The sequence below is a fragment of the Psammomys obesus genome, unplaced genomic scaffold, assembly GCF_907164565.1.
Source record: "Psammomys obesus unplaced genomic scaffold, mPsaObe1.curated_primary_1811, whole genome shotgun sequence".
Classification (NCBI taxonomy): domain Eukaryota; kingdom Metazoa; phylum Chordata; class Mammalia; order Rodentia; family Muridae; genus Psammomys; species Psammomys obesus.
The window spans coordinates 522,058-544,602 of record NW_026590905.1 but is presented as its reverse complement, the minus strand read 5'-3'; the positions used below and the strand labels follow the sequence as shown (position 1 = coordinate 544,602).

General features: G+C 53.8%; 2 protein-coding genes across 5 annotated transcripts; both read left to right on the top strand.

The window, feature by feature from the left end:
* Positions 1-162: 162 nt before the first annotated feature.
* Lrrc23 (leucine rich repeat containing 23) lies at positions 163-9,678 on the top strand. Of its 3 annotated transcripts, none has more exons than XM_055609377.1 (8): positions 163-236; positions 663-794; positions 893-1,002; positions 1,493-1,746; positions 3,615-3,745; positions 6,301-6,437; positions 8,540-8,840; positions 9,337-9,678. In XM_055609377.1, exons 2-7 carry the CDS (start codon positions 681-683, stop codon positions 8,814-8,816), a joined length of 1,023 nt encoding a protein of 340 aa, XP_055465352.1. In that variant the 5' UTR covers positions 163-236; positions 663-680; the 3' UTR covers positions 8,817-8,840; positions 9,337-9,678. The 3 variants fall into 3 exon arrangements, with proteins under 3 accessions (XP_055465352.1, XP_055465350.1, XP_055465351.1); XM_055609375.1 differs by having other exon boundaries at positions 663-806; XM_055609376.1 differs by having other exon boundaries at positions 180-198; positions 663-806.
* A 283-nt stretch (positions 9,679-9,961) lies between these two features.
* Positions 9,962-18,763, top strand: Eno2 (enolase 2). Of its 2 annotated transcripts, none has more exons than XM_055609373.1 (12): positions 9,962-10,063; positions 11,064-11,163; positions 11,623-11,718; positions 11,799-11,857; positions 12,190-12,259; positions 12,606-12,739; positions 12,929-13,151; positions 14,974-15,171; positions 15,843-16,044; positions 16,306-16,414; positions 17,401-17,459; positions 17,741-18,763. In XM_055609373.1, the coding sequence occupies exons 2-12, from the start codon at positions 11,079-11,081 to the stop codon at positions 17,808-17,810; spliced, it is 1,305 nt and encodes a 434-aa protein (XP_055465348.1). In that variant the 5' UTR covers positions 9,962-10,063; positions 11,064-11,078; the 3' UTR covers positions 17,811-18,763. The 2 variants fall into 2 exon arrangements, with proteins under 2 accessions (XP_055465348.1, XP_055465349.1); XM_055609374.1 differs by lacking the exon at positions 9,962-10,063 and adding an exon at positions 10,070-10,263.
* The last annotated feature ends 3,782 nt before the right edge of the window (positions 18,764-22,545 follow it).

The following is a 22,545-nucleotide window of genomic DNA, read 5'->3' as shown; positions in this document are numbered from 1 at the left end:
CTGGTAACCTGGCAACCACTGAACTACCGCCGAGGGTGAATGTAGGGGCGTTGGGGTTTATGCTTTACGGTTGGGTTCCTCCTGGCTCTTAACGGAAGCTGGCTGCAAAGCCGAGCGTCCCCGCCCCCCCCGTTGCCATAGCAACAGTATACAACCCCCTGCAGCCTTGCTGCGTCTTCCCGGCCTCTCCTCACCAAGGTCGACTCCACAGTTATTTCTAGAGGAACAGAGTCAGGGTCTGTGCCCCCAGTCTGTTCGTCTGGGAAACGGTGTTAGGCAGGGAGGTCGAATTAGACGAGCAGGAATTGGGGGGTGGGAGGAGAACCCGGGGATGAGGTGTGGGTAGGGGAGGAGAGGAGGAATCAGTAGGGGAGATTTTGGGAGAAGGCGTAGAACTCTACCAAAGGGAATTCAGGAAGCAGGACACCAGGCTGCTGGGGCAGGGTTGGTGAGGGCAGGAGCAGGAAAGTGTCCTGAAGGAAGCAGGGGTCCTCCCAGCAGAGACTGGGAACCCAAAGGTGTCATCTAGGATGAAGACAGACTCCCGGGTGGGAGTTCAGACGTGACAGGGACTGCGGAGGGTACCTGTCAAGGGAGATGAGGGACGGGGTCGGGAGCCAAGGCCTCCCTCAGCACCAGGACTGAGTTTCACCTGACTCCAGAGCTCAGAGAGGAGCAAGATGTCGGACGAAGATGAGCTGGATGACATCGATGCAGATCAGTATGATCTGGAGAAAGAAGATGATGAGAGGGAGATGGAGGACTGGGAAGACTACAGAAAAGAAGGCGAAGAGGTCTCCGAGGAAGTGAGAGCCTGGAGGAGGAGGGGTCCCGGGACGGGGCGCTGGGGGGGGAGCCGCAAATGCGTGTCTCTGTTACCCTCCTTTTGCAGTGGGTACCCACGCCCCTCACGGAGGCCATGATGAAGGAAGGGCTCTCTTTACTCTGCAAGACTGGCAATGGACTGGGCCATGCTTACATTAAGCTGGAGGCTAAGGACAGGTGAGGGCCGAGAGACTGGAGCCTTTCCCTCACTCATTCCTGAGCGCTCGGCTCTCTCTCATGATGTACTGGGAGGAGAAGGACAGAATCTGCCTTTCAGAACTTCCGAGACTCTCTCTCTGGTGGGCTGGGAGGGTAGCTCGGCGGGTAGAGTTTGCCTGGCATAGCCAACGCTCTGGATTCTTCCCTGGTATGGTAAAACAGCACACCTAAGCTGCTGCGGGGCCTCTGAAGTGTGTGTGAGAGTACTTTTGCTTCACGTACCCTTCATTGTGGGGTCTCTGCTCTGGACTCGGAGCTTAGGGGTAAGGTGCTAGTTCCGATCCCTGCACTGAAGACCAAGAACAAAACTTCACCTGCCCCTCTTCCCCCTCCCTCTCGGTCAGCCCCTTACAAGCTCCTTCCTGGTTGCCTTCCGTTTGAGCACCCCTCCCCAGTTCTTGCTGGGTCCTTATCCTCCCTGGTGGATCTTGGCTCTGCCGTCACCTAGGGACCTCACGGACATCAACATACTGCGAGCCTTCATCCATCTCCGCTTCGTGGATATCTCTGAGAACCACATTACAGACCTGTCACCACTCAACAGTCTCACTCACCTACTGTGGCTCAAGGCTGACAGCAATCAGCTCCGGAGTGCCCGGCTGAACGACCTGCCCTACCTGCAGATCGCCAGTTTTTCCTACAACCAGATCACGGACACTGAAGGCATCTCCCATCCCCGTCTGGGAAGCCTGGATCTTAAAGGTGTGTCCTCAGGAAGAGAAACCCCCGAACGTTCCTTCCTAGCATGGGGCGGCTGACAGAAGTAGGCGCTACATAATCCCCCCCCCCCCCCCCCCCCGGCTTAGCCACAAAGCCATCTCTCTGTACGCGTTCACTCATTTGCCAAGACATACGGAGGGCTAGTGATTCAATCCAGCAGTTAAGCCTCGCCTACACTCATACCAGGCCTGCCCCCGCAAAGACACTTATTAAAATTCATCATGATATTATTTCTTAAGTTTTATTTTTAATTATAGGTAGATAGATATGTGCAGGTGTCTGTGGAGACCCGAAAAAAAAAAAAGTGTTAGTTTCCTGTGATCTGCCTAATGTGGGTGCTGGGAACTGAACCCAGTTCTTCAGGCTGGAAATACGACAAGGAGAAAAGTCCAAAATCTCGATTTTTAATGGAAAGTCCATTCTAGTTTAAGGTGACGGACAGTTAACAGTGAGCATAAAAAGTAAATGTAAGCCAGGCATGGAGGCTCACAACTGCAATCCCCACACGCTGGAGGCTAGCACCTGACCGCCGAGGTTCAAGGCCAGCCTGGGCTTCACAGGGAGTTAGTTACAGGTTAGCTTGGCCTACAGAGGGACCCTGTCTGAAGCAGAACTCAAAAAGGAGAAAAGGCTTTTGAAAAGTAGACGGAGAAAGACCATCGTGAAAGGCACAGGTGACAGTCTGTGGCGTGTGTGTATGGCACAAGGGGTTGAACCTAGGGCCTTACGCATGTTAGCCAAGCACTCGTCCACTGAGCCATATCCCCAGCTCTATTACAACTTCTTATTTTTCATAAGGTTTTTAAAGAGCCGGGCGCGGTGGCGCACACCTGTAATCACTGCCCTGGGGGAGGCAGAGGCGGGCAGATCTCTGTGAGTTTGAGGCCAGCCTGGTCTACACAGTGAGTTGAGAACAGCCAAGGCTATACAGAGAAACCCTGTCCCAAAACAAACAAACAAATGATTTAAAAGTGTTTCTTTGTTTATGCATTTTATGTATGAGTGCTTTGTATGTGTGAAGCCACCATGCAGTTTCCAAGAATGGAACTCAGTACCTCTGAGCAGTCAGTGTTCTGAGCCCCTAAGCCATCTTTCCAGTCCCGACTTACTTTTGTTTATTTATTTATAGAATAATTTATTTATTTTTATTTTATGTGCATTGGTGTTTTGCCTACATGTATGTCTATGGGTATCAGATCTTGGAGTTACAGACAGTTGTGAGCTGTCATGTGGGTGCTGGGAATTGAACCTGGGTCCTCTAGGAAGAGCAGTCAATGCTCTTAACCACTGAGCCAGCTCTCCAGCCCCCTTATTATTTTGCTTTTTAAATTTTATCCTCTGCATTGGAATGAAGGGGTCAGATCCATGGAACTGGAGTTCTAGACAGTTGTAAGCTGCCATGTGGTTGCTGGGAATTGAACCTGAGACCTTCCTCCACATCCCCACCCGACTTACTTTTAATTTGGGGGCTTGAACTCACTTAGTAGCAGTCCAGGAAGGCTGTAGATTTGTGATTCTGCAGCTTTGGGCTCCTGGGTAGCTGGGACCGTGGGTCTGAACCCCTGGGCCCAGCACAAATGACAATTTCAAACTGGTTTGGGGAAAACATCACCTGACCAAAGATGTGCAGGAGGGAAGGAAGTCGGCCTTGTGCATGGCCGAGGCCTTACCAATTCATTCTCGAAACACAGATGGGCAAAGCCAGGCCCGCTTGCCTCAGGGCTCTAAGGAGCTTCGTCTTGGGCTGTTCCTCTTCGCCTTCCACTCTGCATTAGAAGGAGAGAAGATGCGGGGGAACACTGAACTTTGAGGAAGGACCTCTGAGCTCTCGATTCCCTCCTTTTCTGCAGGGAACCGCATCCGCTTTGTGACCGGGCTGGACCCTGAGAAGCTGGCTAACTTGCATACCCTGGAGCTTCGGGGGAACCAGATAGAAAGCACAGAGGGGATCAACCTTCCCAACCTAAAGAACCTCTACCTGGTAGCTCGCTGGGCCCTCGGGTGGCGCAGGGAAGGGAACAAGGCCTTGGCTTCTAGCAGGCTTAGCCACTAGTGGGCTTCATCACCATGGTGATTGGTGATGAGCCCTCATGGGCCGTCTGATGCTGTGGAAATAGAAAATTAAAACAGTAAGTACAGTGCTAGCCCTTGGGAGGCCGGTGAGGAGGGCTGCTGAGAGTGAGAGGCCAGCCCAGGTGACAGAACAACTCTTGTCTCTCGGAGGGAAAGGGTGAGAGAAAGGGGGGCTTCCAGCCTAGTCGGGCTATCATATATGATGCATGGAAAATGCAGAGGAGATGTTTTGATACAGGTTGTTGCAAAATGTGCTTTTCAGGTGCAGAGAGCAGGCTAAGGAGAGCACTTAAATATTCATTTGTTCTTTTGTTTATCAAGAACAGGGTCTTTGTAGCCCAGGTTGACCTGAAATCACTATGTAGTTGAGAATGCCCTTGACTCCCCTGATCTTCCTGCCTCCACCTCCCAAGTGCTAGGATTCCAGTATGTACCGTTATAATTGTATTTTTTTGTTTGTTTGTTTGGTTTGGGTTTTTTTGAGACAGGGTTTCTCTGTGTAGCCCTGGCTATCCGGGAACTTTCTCTATAAACCAAGCTGGCCTTGAACTCAGAGATCCAATGGCCTCTGCCTCCTGAGTTGTTTTTAAGGGTCAGACCAGGTAGCCCTGGCTGGCCTCGAAATCACAGTAATCTGCTTGCCTCAATCTCCCTCCCCAGCGCTGGGATTTGCAGGTGTGTGCCACCATATCTTGTTTTATTACTTTCAGAAAGTATTTATTTTAGCCAGGCAAGGTGGCACACACCTTTAATCCCAGCACTCGGGAGGGAGAGGCAGGCGGATCTCTGTGAGTTTGTGGCCAGCCTGATCTATGAGGCAAGTCCAGGACGGCCAGGCCTGTGTTACACAGAGAAACCCTGTCTTGAAAAACAAAAACAAAAATTATTTTTATGTCTGAGTGTTTTGTCTATGTGTATGTATGTATGTATGCATGTATGTATGTAGTATGTATGTACGTTTTTGTGTATGTGTGTGTGTGTATGTACGTGTAGTACCATGGACGTGCCTAGTGCCCCTAGCTGTCAGGAGGAAGTCAAATCCCCTGAAGCTGGAGTTACAACTGGCTTTGAGCTGCCAAGTGGTGCCGGGAACCGAACCTGGGTCTGCTAAAAGAACAGTAGGGCGCCTTTAACTGCTGAGCCACTGTTCTCACCCCAAGTCTACTTAATTTTCAAGACAGGATCTCCCTGTGTGGCATACACTGGCCTGACTCCTCGGGTAGCTCAGATTTGTCCTCTTACCCATCCCCCGCGTGAGCGCCGGGGTCACAGGTGAACCCTGCCCACCAGGCTCTAAGTGTTCTAGCCTGGGCCTGCTGAATTCTGGAATGGCACTGCAGCCACTTCTCACTTGGTGAGCAGGGCTCCTGGACCGAGGGCAGGTTCAAGCAGCTGTCCCGTAGGTCAAGATGGCCTTGGGGGGGACAAATAGCAGGAGATGCAGCCAAGCTTTTATCGTGGTGGCAGCTTCTTTTTTCTTTTCCTTTTGTCTATCTTTTCTTTCTTCTTTTGTATGGGGGATTAAATTAGTGCCTTATACATGTTATAGGAGCATTCTACCACCAAACTGCTTCCCTAGCCCAGGAACTATTACGTTTCTAGTTTCCAGTGACAGATTTATGTATACATTTATTATTACTGTTGTTGTTTTGGTTCTGGGAAATCTAGTCTTTGGGCTTCTCTCTCTCTCTCTCTCTCTCTCTCTCTCTCTCTCTCTCTTTTAGCTAAAAATCACCCTACAATTATTTCTTATTCTATGTGGGGGCATGCACAGCAGGGCATGATCTGGAAGTCAGAGGATGAACAGCGGGCATTGGTTTTCTCTCTACCATGTGGGTATGGGGGAATGAACTCAGGTTGTCAGGCCTGTCTGCAAGCACTTTTACTCACTGAGCAATCCTGCTGGCCCCTTTGTCTTGGTGTGTGTCTTGGGGCGGCGGGGTGGGGGTGTCATATTTGAGACAGGGTCTCACACTAGAGTCCAGGCAGGTCTAGAGACCCATGAGGTAGCCCAGACCGGCTTCTAGGTCATGACAGTTCTCCTGCCTCTGTCTCCTCAATACTAGGGTTTTAGGGGTGGGCTACCACACCTAGATTTGCACTTTCTTCTTTCTTTATTTTTTGAGAGAGGATTTCTCTGTGTAGCTTTGGCTGTCCTGGACTTGCTTTGTAGACCAGGCTGGCCTCAAACTAACAGAGATCCACCTGCCCCTGCCTCCCCGAGTGCTGCGATCACAGGAGGATACCACCGTGCCCGGCTGGACTTCATTTATTTATTTATTTATTTATTTATTTATTTATTTATTCATTCATTCATTCATTCATTCATTCATTTATCACCCTATCTCTCCCTATTCCCCTTCTCCACTCTCCCCACTTTATTTGGATTTCTTTGCCTCATCCTTTTCCAACCGCCCCTCTCTGCTCCCCTTTCTGGGCCAACGTACTGTACGCTGGGCATAGGCTCAAAACATGCTGAAGAAGGTGCAGGGCCTGGAGAACCTGGGCAACTTGACCACCCTGCACCTGCGAGACAACCAGATTGAGACCCTGGATGGCTTCTCCAAGGAAATGAAGTCGCTGCAGTACCTTAACTTGAGGTATGGCTGTGCATCCTCTCTGAGACCCGCCTTGCCCCTGTCCACCCCCGGGAGCAGCGTCCAAGCCGGGGTCCTCTCCCAGTAACCCCCGGCGGAGTCCTTACCTTGTCCTTCTGAATCCCGTCCTCGGCCTCTCTTTCTTCAGCATTTGCTTTGAAGGGCAATACAAAGATCTTCTGGGGATCCCTGAATCCTTACAGTACTTCAATCTATGATGAATAAGAACATACTGTGTTTAGTAGGGCCTATGCTGTGCTTTAGAGACATCTTAAAGAATCAGAAGTAGTTTCTATTTCCTTCTTTTTCTTTTCTTTTCTTTTTTTCTCTTCTTTCTTTCTTTCTTTCTTTCTTTCTTTCTTTCTTTCTTCCTTTTCTTGTTTTGATTTTGTTTCTCTGTCTTGCAATGTTACCCTGGCTGCCCCCCCCATCTCTTGGGTTGGCCTCAGCCTCCTGCCCCCTGGGTAGCTGAGGTTATAGGCATTCACCACCATGTTGTTCGTTCCTGTTTTTAAGTGATTCACAGTCTCACTCCAATGCCCCTTTCCTATCTGTATCCTACATGAATGCCCTTCTTTCTCCTTGGTCCCAATTACCCTTTCCATTTCTTGTGTCTTTTCTCCTGAGTTGAGTACTATCTGTACTATCTGAGTCCTTAACCTGTGATATTAAACATAAGATGTAGCTGGCAGGGGGCAGTGGTGGCACATACCTTTAATCTCAGCACTCAGGGAGGCAGAGGCAGACAGACCTCTGAGTTCGAGGCCAGCCTGGTCTACAGAGTGAGTTTGAGGACAGCCAGGACTATACAGTGAAAGCCTGTCTCAAAAAACCAAAAACCAAACAAACAAAAAGCGTTAAGGCCAGATGTAGTATCACAATCCTATAATCTGGGATTCAAAGGCAGGAGGATTGCTGCTGAGGGGGTAGCCAGATCCATACAGTAAATAGTTCTGTGCCAGCCAGGGGTACATAGTGAGACAGTAAAACAAACAAACAAACAAATAAACAAACAACAACAACAAAACAAACAAGCATCAAACCAAACCAAAACAATAACAGCAACAAAAATGTGGTGGCTCAAACTTACAATTCTAGCACCCGGGAGGCTGAGGCAAGAGGATTTCTTTGAGTTTGAGCCAGCCTGGGGTCCACAGCCATACTCTGCCCCCATCCCACTCCCACCCACAAGGAAGACAGAGAAAGAAGGAGATGGATGGACACACCTAGGGTCAGGGGCATTTTTTCCTCAGCACCTCTTTTCTGATGGACAATTCTTTTAATTTTCTGATGGGTCTATCAGCCATACCCAGTGTGTGTGGAATACGTACTTTCTGACTGAGCCTAACGAAAATGCCAGCAGAGCTCATAGAGATGCTCCATGAAGGCCAGAAGCATCAGTTAAGATCAGTCTGGAACACTTAAAAATGGTTTCATAGATGTTTGAAAGCAGGAGCATACAGAGGCTTGGAAAGAAGTACGTCAGAAGACTGAGTTTTTTCTGTTTTTTTGAGACAGGGTTTCTCTGTGTAGCCTTGGCTGTCCTGGTACTCACTTTATAGACCAGGCTGGCCTCAAACTCAGAGATCCACCTGCCTCTGCCTCCCAAGTGCTGGGCCTAAAGGTGAGCACCACCACACCCGGCTAAGACTGAGATTTTTATTCAAGCCGGTAGTTCCCATCCATCCCCATCTCTGGGTTTCTTGCCAAAGGAGCTCCACCCACCCCAGCACCCCATTCTTAGGTTCGATCTCTTCCTGTGCTGACCTGATCCTTCTAACACCTGTTGTACGGCTGACACAGAAAGTGTCTGCTCCTCTCCAGATATAAGATGGGATGAGTGAGGCCTAGCTTTGCTGCTCCAGATTTTTAAGATGACATGTCACAGAGTAGGCTTTGGCATTTAGGGGTTCCTTGAGGGGTAGAGGGGGAATTGGGGGATTGGGGAATTGGAAGGCTCCAAGTCTGGTCCTCAACCACCCTTGCTTCTAGGGCCCAGCGGGAGGCCTTTCTTAGGGAGCCAGCCCAATGGAGCCAGCCCAGTCCCTAGCTGGCAATCAAAGCCCAGCTCCCTGGGTTAACCCCTTGTGTGACCTCATCCACAGGAGTAATATGATCAGTGACCTGGCGGAGCTGGCCAAACTTAAGGACCTGCCGAAGCTGCGAGCCTTGGTGCTGCTGGAAAACCCGTGTGCGGATGAGACCGACTACCGCCAGGAGGCTCTGGTGCAGATCGCACACCTGGAGCGCCTGGACAAAGAGTTTTTTGAGGAGGAGGACCGGGCGGAGGCTGAGGAGATCCGTCAGAGGCTCAAGGAGGAGCAGGAGCAAGACCAAGAAGTGGACCATGACATGGAACCGTACTCGCCGACACTGGTTTAGTGGTTCTTTCCGCCTGCAGGGACAGTAAGAGTGATGCCAGGAAGGCCGGGGGGGGGGGGGGGGGGGGAGGGGAAAAGGCCAAAGGCAGGCACACAGGAGGAGAGGGCCAGGAGAACCCTTTGCAGAGACCAGAGTTAGGGCCAGGTGCTACCTTAGGTATGGAAGAAAAGATCAGAGAGGTTCAGGAAGAGCCGATGAAAAGACGCAGGAGACCAGAAGAGCGAGAACCAGTGAGAACTGGGAGCGGCGGGCAGAGGACCCGCTGTGCGGCCGGGCCTGGCAGAGAGGCTGGGAAGGCCTGGAAAGGGTAGGCCATGGGAGCCCACGAGGGTAGGAGGTGGCCGGCGGTGTATGCAGGACGTGGCTGAGCCAGGGAGAAGATCCCGCACTGAAAAGCTGAAGCTAAAAATAACAGAACAGCACAGGGTTGGGAGGCGAAAGGAGGGCAGAGAAGCAGAGGGCCGGAGAGGCCTGGGGAAGGTGGGCATTTCGAGCGCTTCACAGTCTTCTCTTCTTCCAGGAGGCCAAGGACACCAGCCTCGAGACCTGATGACAGTCATTCATTCCTAGCCCCGTCACAGGGAGTGGGAGATGCTCCGTTTTGCCCTGGAAATCCAACGACATCCCAAAGGCCCAGGATCCGTGGCGGGTCCATCCCCGTGTGGCTTGTTCTGTGCCCCTAAACTCCTAAGCTCTCCCTGGAGCCTAGAATGGGGACGGCCCTCAGGCAAGTCATGGGGGCATCCAGGAGGCGGACAGGGGCTGCCTGGAGAGGAGCTGAGGAGGTGGGCTGTGACGGGCCAGTTGAGGTTTCAAATAAAAAGACGTTTCTATATATACTGTGTCTGAGTGAGTTCGTGAGTCCCCGGGGCCGGCCTCTTCATCAGGCCGGGTCAGCACCTGCCGCAGTGCTGGGGCGAGGCGGCGCCTACATCCCTGATGTTGGCCGGACTCGGGGTTTCCAGCTCGCGGGTGGGGTGGGGGGGCCTGGTCCTGGCTCTCCCCGGCCCCTCCTCCCCTTCCCGCTCCAGGACGCGCATCTCCGCTCGCGGCTCTTGACTCACGGGGGGCCCCCCAGGGTCACATGCGACCGCCCGGCTCCATAGGCGCCGCCCCCCGCCCCCCCCCCCCCCCCCCCCCCCCCCGCTCTGGGAGCCGCAGCCTCCGCCGCCGTCGCCACTCCTGCTCTCTCTGCGCCGCCGCCGTCACCAACGCCACCGCCGCCGGCAGAGCCTGCAGCCCTCGAGGTGAGGCCCGCAGGGGGCCGCATACCCCCGCCTCGCTCGCTCCCTGCCGCGTCCGCTCCCTGCCGTTCCCGGCCTTGGCGCGCGGCGCGGAGGACACGCGACGTCCCTGCCCATCACCCGCCTGCCTTCCCCGGCACCCTGCAGCCCCGACCTCCCCGGGCAGCTCCCGGCTCTCCGGCTCTCACCTCCTCCCGGCTTAGGTACCAGCCCGCCCTCCCCCCCTGCACCCGCTTCTCTGCACGATTCCGCCCTCGCCTGCGCCTCCTCCCTAGGGTCCTGCCGATTTGCTCCTTAAGTTCGAGGTCCGCGCAGGCGGCGCGTGTTCTCCTGGCACCACCACCTTTTCGCTTTTGCGTTTGCGGAGATGCCCCCTCTCTCGCCGTTCCTTGGCTGCCCTAGACTAGCTCTGGACTCACCCTTTGGTCTCCCCTTCTCTTCCCCCATCTCTGACATCTTATTTTCTGCGATGGGGGAGGGCTGGGAGGAGTGAGAAATTGGGGGTAGGGAGCCACCTCCCCACCTCCCCACTGCAGCCGCCAGGGACTGGGGGGCCTGGTCCCCGGGACGCTGTCGAGGAATAACTCGTGTTTGTGAGAGAGGCGACGACCCCCTGCAGTGTTTTACAGACCCTGCGGATGTGGGCTGCCAAGTTGGGGCCCCGCCTGCCCAGACAACCCCTCTCCTTCGTGTTCCAAGATCGGGGGGGGGGGGGAGAAAAAGCCAGCCTGGCAGCCATCCCGCCTGGGGAAGTCTGGGGGAACCCCACCGGTCGACGAAGCCGCTGAGGGGCGAGGAAATCGCCCTCCCCTTCCTCACTGCACTGACCTTCCCCCCCTCTCCGCGGGAGAGGGAGAACCCCTTCTGCAGCTGCCCCTCCCCACCCGCTAACCCACTGCGGTAACCTCTCTCCCAGCCCTCCCAGCCTCTGGCCCCTCCCTCTAGCCCAAGGCTCCACCCTTCCAAGCCTCTCACCTCTCTCCTTCCTTCACTTCCACCCAAGGAGATCCCGGCCGTCATGTCTATAGAGAAGATCTGGGCCCGGGAGATCCTGGACTCCCGTGGGAATCCCACGGTGGAGGTGGACCTCCATACTGCCAAAGGTGATGGACTTTACACAGCCCCCACTTGCCCTCTGCTGGGTCTGGCCAGGGCTGAGGGTCTCCCTTCAAACCCAGAGGCCAAGAGGCGCTAGACCAGGTTCCCAAGACTGGATGGTGGGGTCTGATCTTCCTTGAGTCTTGGAGGCCGGGCTGGGGGGGTCGGTCTTCTCTTTGAGAGTGAGAAAGGCCCCATCTGTATGCCTGCCTGTGTGCCCGGGTGAGCACAGGAGCACAGGGGCTCTGCCTCGCCCGGCGTGGTCTCTGTGGCCTCCCACTTGTGCCCGGGAGGTCTCAGTTGGGCAGATGAGGAGGCCCTCCGCGTGGAAATTCTGTGTGTGGTGGTAGGGAACAGTCTGGGGAGGAGTCTGGAGGTGGCAGGCGGGAGCTCAGGCTGGACGGCTCAAAGAGGAGTCCTTTTCCCCAGAGCGTCCTCCCTCCTCATCGTAAGCCTTCTTCCAGGTCTTTTCCGGGCGGCCGTCCCCAGTGGGGCGTCCACCGGCATCTACGAGGCCCTGGAACTGCGGGATGGAGACAAGCAGCGCTATTTAGGCAAAGGTGATGATGGCCCTCCCCTAGACACCCTCCCCCTCCTCTCTCCGCTTACCCGCGGGCCTGACCAGTCGTCCTCTCTCTAGGTGTCCTGAAGGCGGTGGACCACATCAACAGCACCATTGCCCCAGCCCTCATCAGCTCAGTGAGGCCCGCTCTTCCCTGAGGGGTGGCTGCTAGGCCAGAATCCTCGAAGGAGTCTTGGATCCAGGGAGGGACAAGGGGAGACAGAAAAAAAAAAAAAAAAAAAAAAAAAAAGCCCCCTCTTTAGGAATTGTGGTTACAAAGGCAAAGGCTGGGCTTACCACCCCTGCATGAGTTTAAGGTCCCAAGAGCTGGCAGGGGAGGCCACCGTCACAGGGATGTCACAGGGATCCGGCGGGACCCTGCTCAGACAGGCGGTCTGTGAATGGAGGACCCTCTGTCTGAGCACGCGGTCTCCGTCTTGGCTCTGGGTAATGGGGGCTCTGCCCACAGGGCCTCTCCGTGGTGGAGCAGGAGAAACTGGACAACCTGATGCTGGAGTTGGATGGGACCGAGAACAAATGTAAGCAGGGGCGGGGCTGGGAGGAATAGGTGAGCGGAGGTGTCCAAGAGCCTTCGCCTCCCGGCCCAAAGCCACTGCAGAGGGAGGGGGTGACAGCAGACAGAAGGAAAAACTCCCTGACGCCAAAAGACAGGAGTTGGCATGAAGCAGTCTGGAGGATGTTTAGGAAGAAGTGAGGCCTCCCCTTCCTTGCTACCTCCTCCCCCAACCCCACTGTTTGTAGTAGAGGAGGAATGAATTGCTACTGGGGGGTGGTGGGAAGTCTCCTTCTCGGGCTTTTCTGGGGAGTATAGGTGAAGGCAAGAACGTATTTGCTAAGTGGCTTCCTCCTCGTATAATCCCCCAGCCAAGTTTGGGGCCAATGCCATCCTGGGTGTGTCCCTGGCCGTGTGTAAGGCTGGAGCAGCTGAGAAGGACTTGGCCCTGTACCGCCACATCGCTCAGCTGGCTGGGAACTCAGACCTCATCCTGCCTGTGCCGGTGAGGACTGCACTTGCCTATCCTCTTCCGGGACGACCCCATGAGGGGTGAGGGCAAGAAGGGGAATGGGCAGCTGAGAAGAGAGGATGGGAATGTGAGATCTGGGCCTGGCATACGGGGGACCTCGGAGGCAGGAGGGAAAGGCTCTTTGACTACCCTGTGACTCTTTGACCATCTGTGGCTCCCCAGGCCTTTAATGTGATCAATGGCGGTTCTCACGCTGGGAACAAGTTGGCCATGCAGGAGTTCATGATCCTCCCAGTGGGTGCTGAGAGCTTTCGGGATGCCATGCGACTTGGGGCAGAGGTGTACCACACACTCAAGGGTGTCATCAAGGACAAGTACGGCAAGGACGCCACTAATGTGGGGGACGAAGGCGGCTTTGCCCCCAACATCCTGGAGAACAGCGAAGGTGAGGCCCGGAGCCCTTACTCCAGCTCTGTGTCTCACACTGGGAAAGGAGGCACACACGGGTCCTGTGGGGTCCTCGAGCTTCTGAAAATCTCAAGAGGTGCCAGCTCTCAGGGTGGGGTCCAGGGAGCCTCCCGATTTCACACATTGGGGCTCAGTCTTTTGCCTGTCCAGCCAAAGCTGTTAGCCCTGGTCCCCACAGGAGCCGCTGACACTATCGGTAAGTGGTCTGGGCAAGGTCCACTTTGTGCTTTAATGCCACAGTCTCAGTTAGAAGACATCTACCATGCTCCAAGAAGGTACTTCTGCATTGGTACCATTCCCTTCCCAGCCCTTTAGGTAGCTAGGATCCCTACATTTCCTGTGCTGCGGGAGAATGGGAACTGTAAAGGTCAGTGATTAAAAGTGCAGGCTCTGGCCAGGCAGTGGTGGTGTGAGCCTCTAATCCCAGCAGAGGCAGGCTAATCTGTGAGTTCAAGGCCAGCCTGGCCTACAGAGTGAATTCCAGGACAGCCAGGGCTGCACAATGAAAGCCTGTCTCAAAAAACAAACAAACAAACAAAAGTGAAAGTACTAGCTGGGGGTTTGTCTCAGGGGTAGGGCTCCTGCTCAGCCCATTCGAGGGCACCAAGCGACCAGCAAATGGACTCTTGTGTGCATGCACACACATACACTGGAACACATGTGAACGTGCACATATGCAAAGGCCTGCATATCCCTGCGCCTGCGTACACAGACTCTGCTCTGGAATCAGATCACTTGCATTATCTGAACCTCGAAGAGTTATTGGCCGAAATCCCCACCACTTGGGAGGCTGAAGCATAAGGGTTGCTATGAGGTTGGAGTCTGGGCTGCATGAAACGCTGTCTGAAAAAAAAAAAAAAAACGTTATAAATGAAAGAAAGGGGAAGAAGAAAGAAGAGAGAATCATGATAAAGAAGATACAGATGTGCTCCTTTTAAGGACCAAGCGTTTGAGCAGGGCATGGAGGTATATACCCTTCATCCCAGGTAGAGGCAGGTAGAGCCCTGAGTTCAAGGCCAGCCCTGGTTTACCCACAGAGTTCCAAGCTACCTAGGGCTACGTGGTAAGAAACAGTTTCAAAACAAAACAAGATGAAACAAAAAGAAATAATCCAGGCTCTACAAATGTCACTGAAGATTAAATGAGGTAGTATATGTAAAATGCTTACATGATGCGGCAGCAAAGAGAGCTGCAATGAGGGGCTGGAGAGATAGCTCAGTGGTTAAGGACGCTTGCTGCTCTTGCAGAGGACTCCTGTTTGGTTCTCAGCACCCATATGGTTCCAGGGGAATCCAACGTGGGAACCAGCATGAGCATGGAACATCTACATACATGCAGGCAGTCAGAACACTTAATGCATATTAGACAAAAATAAATAAATAAACCTTTAAAGAACACACACACACACACACACATGCTAGCCAGGCCTGGTGGTACAGGTGTGCCTAAGCTACAGAGTGAGTTCAAGGCCAGTCTTGGCAACTTAGACTCTTTCTCAAAATGATAAAAGAAAAAGGGACTCGATTTGGTCGAGTGGCAGAGAACTTGCCTTCAATGGATGAGGCCTTAGGTTCAAGCCCTTAGCACCAGGATGAGGTGTGGGGGAGTGTGAGTGTGGGGGAGTGGGCCAACAGCCCTAGTAACAGAATTCCACTCCTCCATCCCTGGATAGCCTTTCTTCGCAGACCCTAGCTGCACCTCCTCTACGCTACCCTTCCTTCCACGCTGCGTTTCTTTTCTCTCCTTCTTTCCTTCCTACCTATTTCTCCTGCTTCTAACCTCGCTGTGTTTGCCTCTAGCCTTGGAGCTGGTGAAGGAAGCCATCGACAAGGCTGGCTACACGGAAAAGATCGTGATTGGCATGGATGTGGCCGCCTCGGAGTTTTACCGCGATGGCAAATATGACTTGGATTTCAAGTCACCCGCTAATCCCTCCCGATACATCACTGGGGACCAGCTGGGGTCGCTCTACCAGGACTTCGTCCGGAACTATCCTGGTGAGAGCAAGGGATGTGGGAGATAGGAAAGGGAAAGAGCCCACACAGGTGAGGACCCTGCAGGGCAATAGTGAACTTCATGGGGGTACAGAGTCTGAAGCCAGGTCATGTCCTAAGGAGCCTGAGAAGCAGGGAGACCGGGAGGGAGGTCCCTGCCGAGCAGTGCTTTGGGTGTCATGTAAAGCGCACGTAGCTGGGATGGGTCTCCTGAATCCGTTTCAGAACCTGGGCTCTAAGAGTTACTGGGTCCTAGGGAAGGACTCTGAAAGGAGCCAGGGATGGGCGGAATGTGAACAGATGTAGCAGAAAAGTGGCGGGCTTTTAGTATCTTTGATTGGTGAAGGTAGGTACTGAATGAAGTTGGCACTGCTGCCTGGAAAGGGTCACTGAGGTACAGAGTTTCCATATCTACCAAGGAAGGCCTCCTGTCCCACACCATGGTCTCCATCTTCCTGAGACAGAGCAAGGGGACATAGGTACCAGTTGGGAAGGAAGGGCTTCCCAGCAGGAAGAACTACACAAAGGCGTGGGGGAAGTTTCGTGAAATGATGGGAATCCGAGCAGGCTTCCTTGGAAAGGTGGGGAAGAAGGCCGAGGAGGCCTTTCAGCTGGGAAGTCAAAGGAGGGCGTCCCTCCAGAGATCAAGCAGCTCCTCTCTGCTCCCTCCGAAGTGGTCTCCATTGAAGACCCATTTGACCAGGATGACTGGGCAGCTTGGTCCAAGTTCACAGCCAACGTTGGCATCCAGATCGTGGGCGATGACCTGACGGTGACCAACCCGAAGCGCATCGAGCGGGCGGTGGAGGAAAAGGCCTGCAACTGTTTGCTGCTCAAGGTTAACCAGATCGGCTCGGTCACAGAAGCCATACAAGCGTGAGTGGTCCCCGGGCCTTCTCCCACCTGGCCCTCGTCTCTTCGAAAAGTCCCCCTAGCTCCATTCTGCCCTGGAACGCTGAGGAAAGCTGGGTTCCTTCACCATTCTCTCACTTCTGTTCCCTCCGTGCTTTTCACGTTCTGCCCGCATTTGCCCTGCGGTCATCACTCCCCAGGTGTTTCTTGACCTAGACCAAGCCTGGGGCTGGGAGGAAACAGCTGCCTGCGGGGCAAGGGGTCAGTACTGGGTGTGTGCTGCAGGTGCAAACTGGCCCAGGAGAATGGCTGGGGGGTCATGGTGAGTCATCGCTCTGGAGAAACAGAGGACACGTTCATCGCTGACCTGGTAGTCGGACTGTGCACCGGCCAGGTGAGTAGGGCCAGTCTGGGGGATCAGGAGCGATCTTTGTAGGGTCGGTGGGTTTTAGGTTCACGGGGTTCCTCTCCTGACAGAAGATGAAGAGTCAGAGAACGGTCAAGAGTAGAAGTCTTGCCAGGTACGGTGTCACACACCTTTAACCCCTCCCTTCAGGAAGCAGAGGCAGGTCGATCTCTGTGAGTCTGAGGCCCGTCTGGGTTACATTGTGAGTTCTATGACAACCAGGGCTACGCAGAGGCACTCTGTCTTGACAAAGTAACAGGAAAAAAAAAAAAAAAGATAGAAGTTTTGAGTTAGTGAGATGGCTCAGTAGAGGGACCTGGTGCCAAGTCTGACTGACAGTTTGACCCCTGGGACCCCCATGTTGGAAGGAGGGAACCAGCTCCCACCAGTCTTCTGACCTCCACGTGCGCAGCATAGCACAGCGTGAGCAGACCCTCTGACGTATACACAGACACAAAAGAAAGCATTAGTTTTTACAAATAGAGAGTAGGAGTTTGAGGCTGGACGTTTAGCTCAGTTACAGAGTACTTGCCTAGTGTATATGCAAAGCCCTGGGTTCCATTAAACAAACAAACAAACAAAAAAGGTAGGGTATGATGGTGCACGCCTTTAGTCCCAGCCTTCAGGAGGCAGAGGCAGGAGGGTTTCTGTAAGTTCAAGACCAGCCTGCTATACATAGCAAGTCCCAGAACATCCCAGGCTAGAGTAAAACCCTGTCTCAAAAAACAAATAAACGAAAGACCCGGACTTGGTGGCACATACCTATAATCCCAACACTTGGGGAACAGAGACAGGATCAGGAGTTCAGGGTTAGCTGTCACTTCGAAGCCAACCTTCATGAAACGATCTCAAAATTAAAAAACAAAACAAAACAACAACAACAAAAACAGCCAGTGGTTAAGGCTGGGGGGAGTAGGGTTGTCCCGTCAGGTGAGGGAAATCTTTTAAGCCGCATATCTCCTGGCATGTTTCAGATCAAGACTGGTGCCCCATGCAGATCTGAACGCCTGGCAAAGTACAACCAACTCATGAGGTGAGGAGGGTCCCTGAAGAACAAGAAATGGGCATCTGGGGCTGAACATCCCGGTAGGCCACCATTCCACGTCTAGCATCCAGGACCTGGTAGTAGCTGATGCCAAGAAAATGGTTTTGCTTAGTGGGTTCAGGGATGGTCTGACTGACAGATCACTGAGTCCCACAAAATCCAGGGAACGTTCACCTCGGGGCAGTCCTCAGAGGAGCCTGGAGGGACCCAGAGAGAGAGGCAGGTCCCTTCTGCTCCTCTGACCGCTACCCTTCTGGATCATCTCTCAGAATTGAAGAGGAGCTGGGGGATGAAGCTCGCTTCGCGGGACATAATTTCCGAAATCCCAGTGTGCTGTGAGCTCTCTGCTTGCCCGAAGACTGGAACCTCCATCTCATCCTCCCGGAGCTGCCTTCCTGCTGTCCCGGCCTGCCATAGTTCACCCTGACACCTTGAGCCCAAAGTCACCCAGAAAGCCTCGGTTCGCCTGCTCCAGCTGCTCTTGGCTTCCATAACCCCTCGCTTGTCCCTGCTCTTCCTCCTCTCTGGGCCCCATTTCTGGGGATTCTTTCTTCTCACTTTCCCATCTATTCTCTCCTCTCTTAAAAACAAACAAACAAACAAACACAACAACAACAACAACAAAAAACAAAACAAAAAGCTGGACGTGAGAATGCAGACTAGAAGGGGGGTCCACAGAAGGGCCATCAGCTTCTGATAGGAGTTTCGGGATTGGTGTATTTTGGGGTGTCTAGACTGGAGCCATGTGGCACGTGTGCTTTACCGTTGTTTTTCTATGTTGTGAAGAAGCTTTGAACTATGCATAGAACTGGTGTTTGGGGAGTGCTTGGTTAAGGTGTGTATGTGCGTTTATTTATTTATTTATCTATTTATTTATTTATCTATTATTTCTCAAGCTGGTTAATCAGCCATCTATCTCCCCATAGCTCTATAGTCAGGAAGTGAGTGACCTTCCTTGTCAGGGCTAGGCATCTGCATTTTTAGGTGGCTGCATCCCACGATGACCTGGGATGGGAAGCTTTGCTAACATGGGACAGGCAGCAGAAAAGGACCTTAGCAAGTGGCAAGTGTTTCATTTAGTGCACTGACCGAAGCTCGGTCCTTTACGGGATAGGGCTGTGTGCCTGGGGGGCTTTTCTCCTACAATTCTCTCCCCAGCCCTAGGTTTCCCTCGTCATTCTCCAGCAGTACCAGAGCACCGCCTCACTCCCCCATACCATGTTCCACACTCCTCGCCACCGTCTCTGTGGCTTTGAAATGAGCACCGCCATTAAAGTCTGAATCACAGCGCACCACACTGTGTCTGAGGAGTTTTACTCTCTACTCCATAAGAGGGGAGAAGACAAAGGACTGGCGGAGGATTGGTGGAGCTAGATAGCAGAGCTGGGCACAAAAAAAAAAAAAAAAAGGAAAGCCACTGAAGATATGACCAGTTTGTGGGTTTGCTGGCTAGGTGGGATCCATGTTGATTTTGCCTTTTTTGTTTTGTTTTTCAAGACAAGTAGTGTAGTCCTGGCTGTCCTAGAACTCACTCTTTAGACCAGGCTAGCTTTGAACTTACAGCCTCAGCCTCTGAGTGCTGGGACTAAGGGCATGTGCCACCAAGCCCAGCTGAACTAAGGGCTCTTAACCTGTGGTCCAGGAGTCCCTCAGATGTCAGGGGTAGAGTGTACCCGGGGGAGAGGAGGAAGGTGTTTCTTTGACCAAAGAAGGAATAAAGTGGCGGTAGACTAAAAAGGAAAGTGTTCCTGTACTGGGCGGCCTCAACAGAATCCTGGGTGGCTTTGAAATGACACAGGACTTCATGGCCACCGACTTCTTTGGAATACGGAACTGAAGAGGAAAGGGAGGGAAGAATGGCTCCAGGGCCCCGAGGAGTCTGACTTCTTCAGTAAAATGGATGCAGTGCCTGAAGTGCTCAACAGCGTCCCCGACTGTGCAGACTGTGAGGAAGACGTCAGCGAGCGGCGAGAGACCTCTAACTTTTCGGCTCCAATGGGGCTGTGGTGTTGAACGGCTTAGCCTAACTTGGGGGACAATCCCCCTTACGTTGTTAACGCTTTGGGTACTAGGGCTAACGCTCGCTGGCATCTGCCCATGGGTAGAGGTGGCCACTAGGGGGAGCCCAAGTCCTGCAGGACGCCATACTAGATGCCAAGGTGAGGTTGGGGTAGGAAGAATTTCAAGGTTACACACACACACATACACACACACACCCGCCTCTCACTGATCCCCTCAAGTTCTGGTCCCAAGCTCCCTCAGCCTTCCTTCCCACTCTAGGGCTAACAGAAACTTTCACTGGTGAATGGGCAGGGGCCACATCTCTATTCCCACCCCGTTGCCTTCCTGTATTCCTCAGCTGCTTTCAGTTCAAAGAACTGCTTGCCCCCTCTCCTGCCCTGTGCCTCTAGCTTCTACGTAACCATCCTAACCATCCGTTGTTCCCTTCTCTCCTAGCACCCCTTTATGCCTTGGATGGGGCTTGCTACACTTCTCTCTGTGGCTGCTTTCTCAGAAACACCCAGGCTGGCCAGGACTATTGTAGCTGCAGCCACCTTTCCTAACCCTTGCCTTTTCTTCCCTCCATCCTAGCTAGGTGTCTTTCTCTGACAGCACTCCTACCCCCATCCAGGTACTGAGCTGGATTGGGTTACAGCTAGCTCTGCCTGGGCCTCCAAAGGCCTCTCTCTACTTTCCTTTTGTGCGGTTGCCTGGAGACCAGCGGATTGTGGGGGGCTGGGGCCAGAGAGGGAGCTGGGGTGAGAGATGGGGGTGGGGTGTATATATATATATATATATGATGCTCCCAGCAGCTGAGCTATGAGGCTGGCCTTGGGTACCAGAAGGCCTATAAGGTGTGAGGCTGGCTTCCTTTCCCAGTCTCATCCCGTCCTTACCAAGGCCTACATTTTTCTTTTAGGCTTACGTAAATTACCATCTAGGCTGTTTGCCCTCATGGTTTAAACAAGGAGAAAAGCCCAGTCTAAAGATTTGGAAAGGGCTTGGGCCAGGCCCAGTGGGAAACTAAAGGAAAGAGAGAAAATGCAATAGGAAGGGGAAGAGGGAGGGGAAGGAGAGGCGGAGTCTCAGAGCAAAATTAGTTGGTGGAGGGAAGGAACATAGAGGAAAGGAAGCAAGGGCACAGGAGGACAGGGAGCTGGCCTGGTCTCTTGGAGGCCCTGGAAGGGGCCAAGATGAGCATGGGGGTAAAGTGAGTCCCTGCAGAGGAAAGGGATTTCGGCGTGGGTGATGGTGGGGAGGGTATTCATTCCTAGATGGAGCAAGCATTCTTTCTGTTTCCCTAGTGCTTTGGAATCTGTGTAGAGCTTTCGGGTAAGTTCAAGAACTTGGCTGAATCTGGCCTAGGGAATGGTGACACAGGATCTACTGGGTTGCTACAGGGCTAGCCTTTCTCCCCCCTCCCCCAAAGGTAGCGTGCCCATTGGGTGTCTCCCACTCCACCCATTGGGTTTGCAGCTAGACTGGCCCCACAACTACCCTACCCCCACGCCAAATCTAGCGAACTAGTAAGGGCTCCCAATCCAGACTCCAGCTCCGGCTCTTCCCATTTCCCAGCCTGTCTCCCTCCCTTTCTCTAGCCTTCCCAATTTCAGCTGCCAAAAATCACCCTGTCTCTAGTGTCCTTTGTCCTGAGAGATGTCGCTGCTGGTGTGGGGCCAGACAGGGAGCCCAGAAGAAGGCACTGGTGGGCTGATGGGGGTGCTGGATTCGTGGCTGTAGAGTGAGCATGGCTGGCACAGACAGGAGAGTTAGGAAGAGTGTGCTGGGGACTGCCTCCATATTCCAACAATTGTTGTAGGAAACCAGGGCATCTATGGGTGTCTGTAGGCCCTTTCCATCTAATCCCCCCACTTCATCCCTTCTGGGACCATGACCAAAGATGCCAGTAGTGATGACTGCAAACAGACTTGAGAGGGAAACTGGATACGGTAGTACTCCTCAGTTACTTCTTACAAACCACGGCCTGCCGACCCCATTCTGTCACTTCTCCACAGCGCTCTCCTTTTCCATCTTTAGCTCTTCTCTTTTGCCATCCCTGACCCCCCCTCCACGATGCCACGAAGACCCTATTTATCGTGTATATTCCCTCCCAGGCGGCTCTAATTCATTCTCCTCCACTTTATTTGTCAAAGGAAACAGTTCTTAGTTCCACTGCAAGTCCCCACCCTCGGGCTTTACCAACCCACCCCAAACCAGTCTCCCTCCAGAATAAGCATCTACTCCCACCTTTCCCCACCCCGCACCCCTCTTCTGACACCTCATGCTTCCTCCCCCACGGAGTGTCTGTGGGCTTCCCTTCACCATTCCCAAATTCTTGTGGTTTGCACAACACCAATCACCCCCTTAAACTCTCATCTCTTCCAGGAACACCATTCCTTTAGTACGTCTTCATCTTTTCATTCTTTTCCGCTCAGGTCCCCAAACTTCCATCGCATTCTCTTCGAAATAGACCCTAAGCCTCCAGCCCCTCCTCTCCATCTTTCCAGTAAGCCCCATTATCCCAGTCTCTACTTCAGTATTCCCCAAACTCCTCCCACTTCACCCCTGCCACAGCCCCTCTCGTCCCCAAACTTCTTCAGCCTTCCCATGTCTGCCTTCCCAGTCCACAGCCCCTCCCACCCAGCCCTCTCCCGCGCGGGGCCCGCGAGCTCCCCACGCTCGGCGCCGCGAGGCCCTCTCTCTCCGCGCCCCGGCCGGCTCCGGCCAACTCGCCCGGCGCCTCCCCTTCCCCGATCCTCCGCCCCCGACCGCCGCGCGCTCCCTCCCTCGCGTCTCCTCCGGGCCCCTCTCTCCTCCGTTCCTCCGCGCTCCCTCCTTCTCCCTCTTCCTCCCTGCTCCCATCCCCCTCTCCCGAGCGCCCTCCCTCCGCCGTCCGCTTTCCTGTGCGAGTCGCCGGACGCGCCGCCCAGCCCGTCCGTCCGCCCGCAGCCCGGCGCCGGGCCGGGGCCTCGGGCCAGGACGCGTTTCGGGGCTGCTGGCTCCGGGGCGGGCTAGGGGCGCGGGGCGCGAGCGGCGGGAGGGCCGGGGGGTCGCGGGCCCCGCCGGGGCCGCG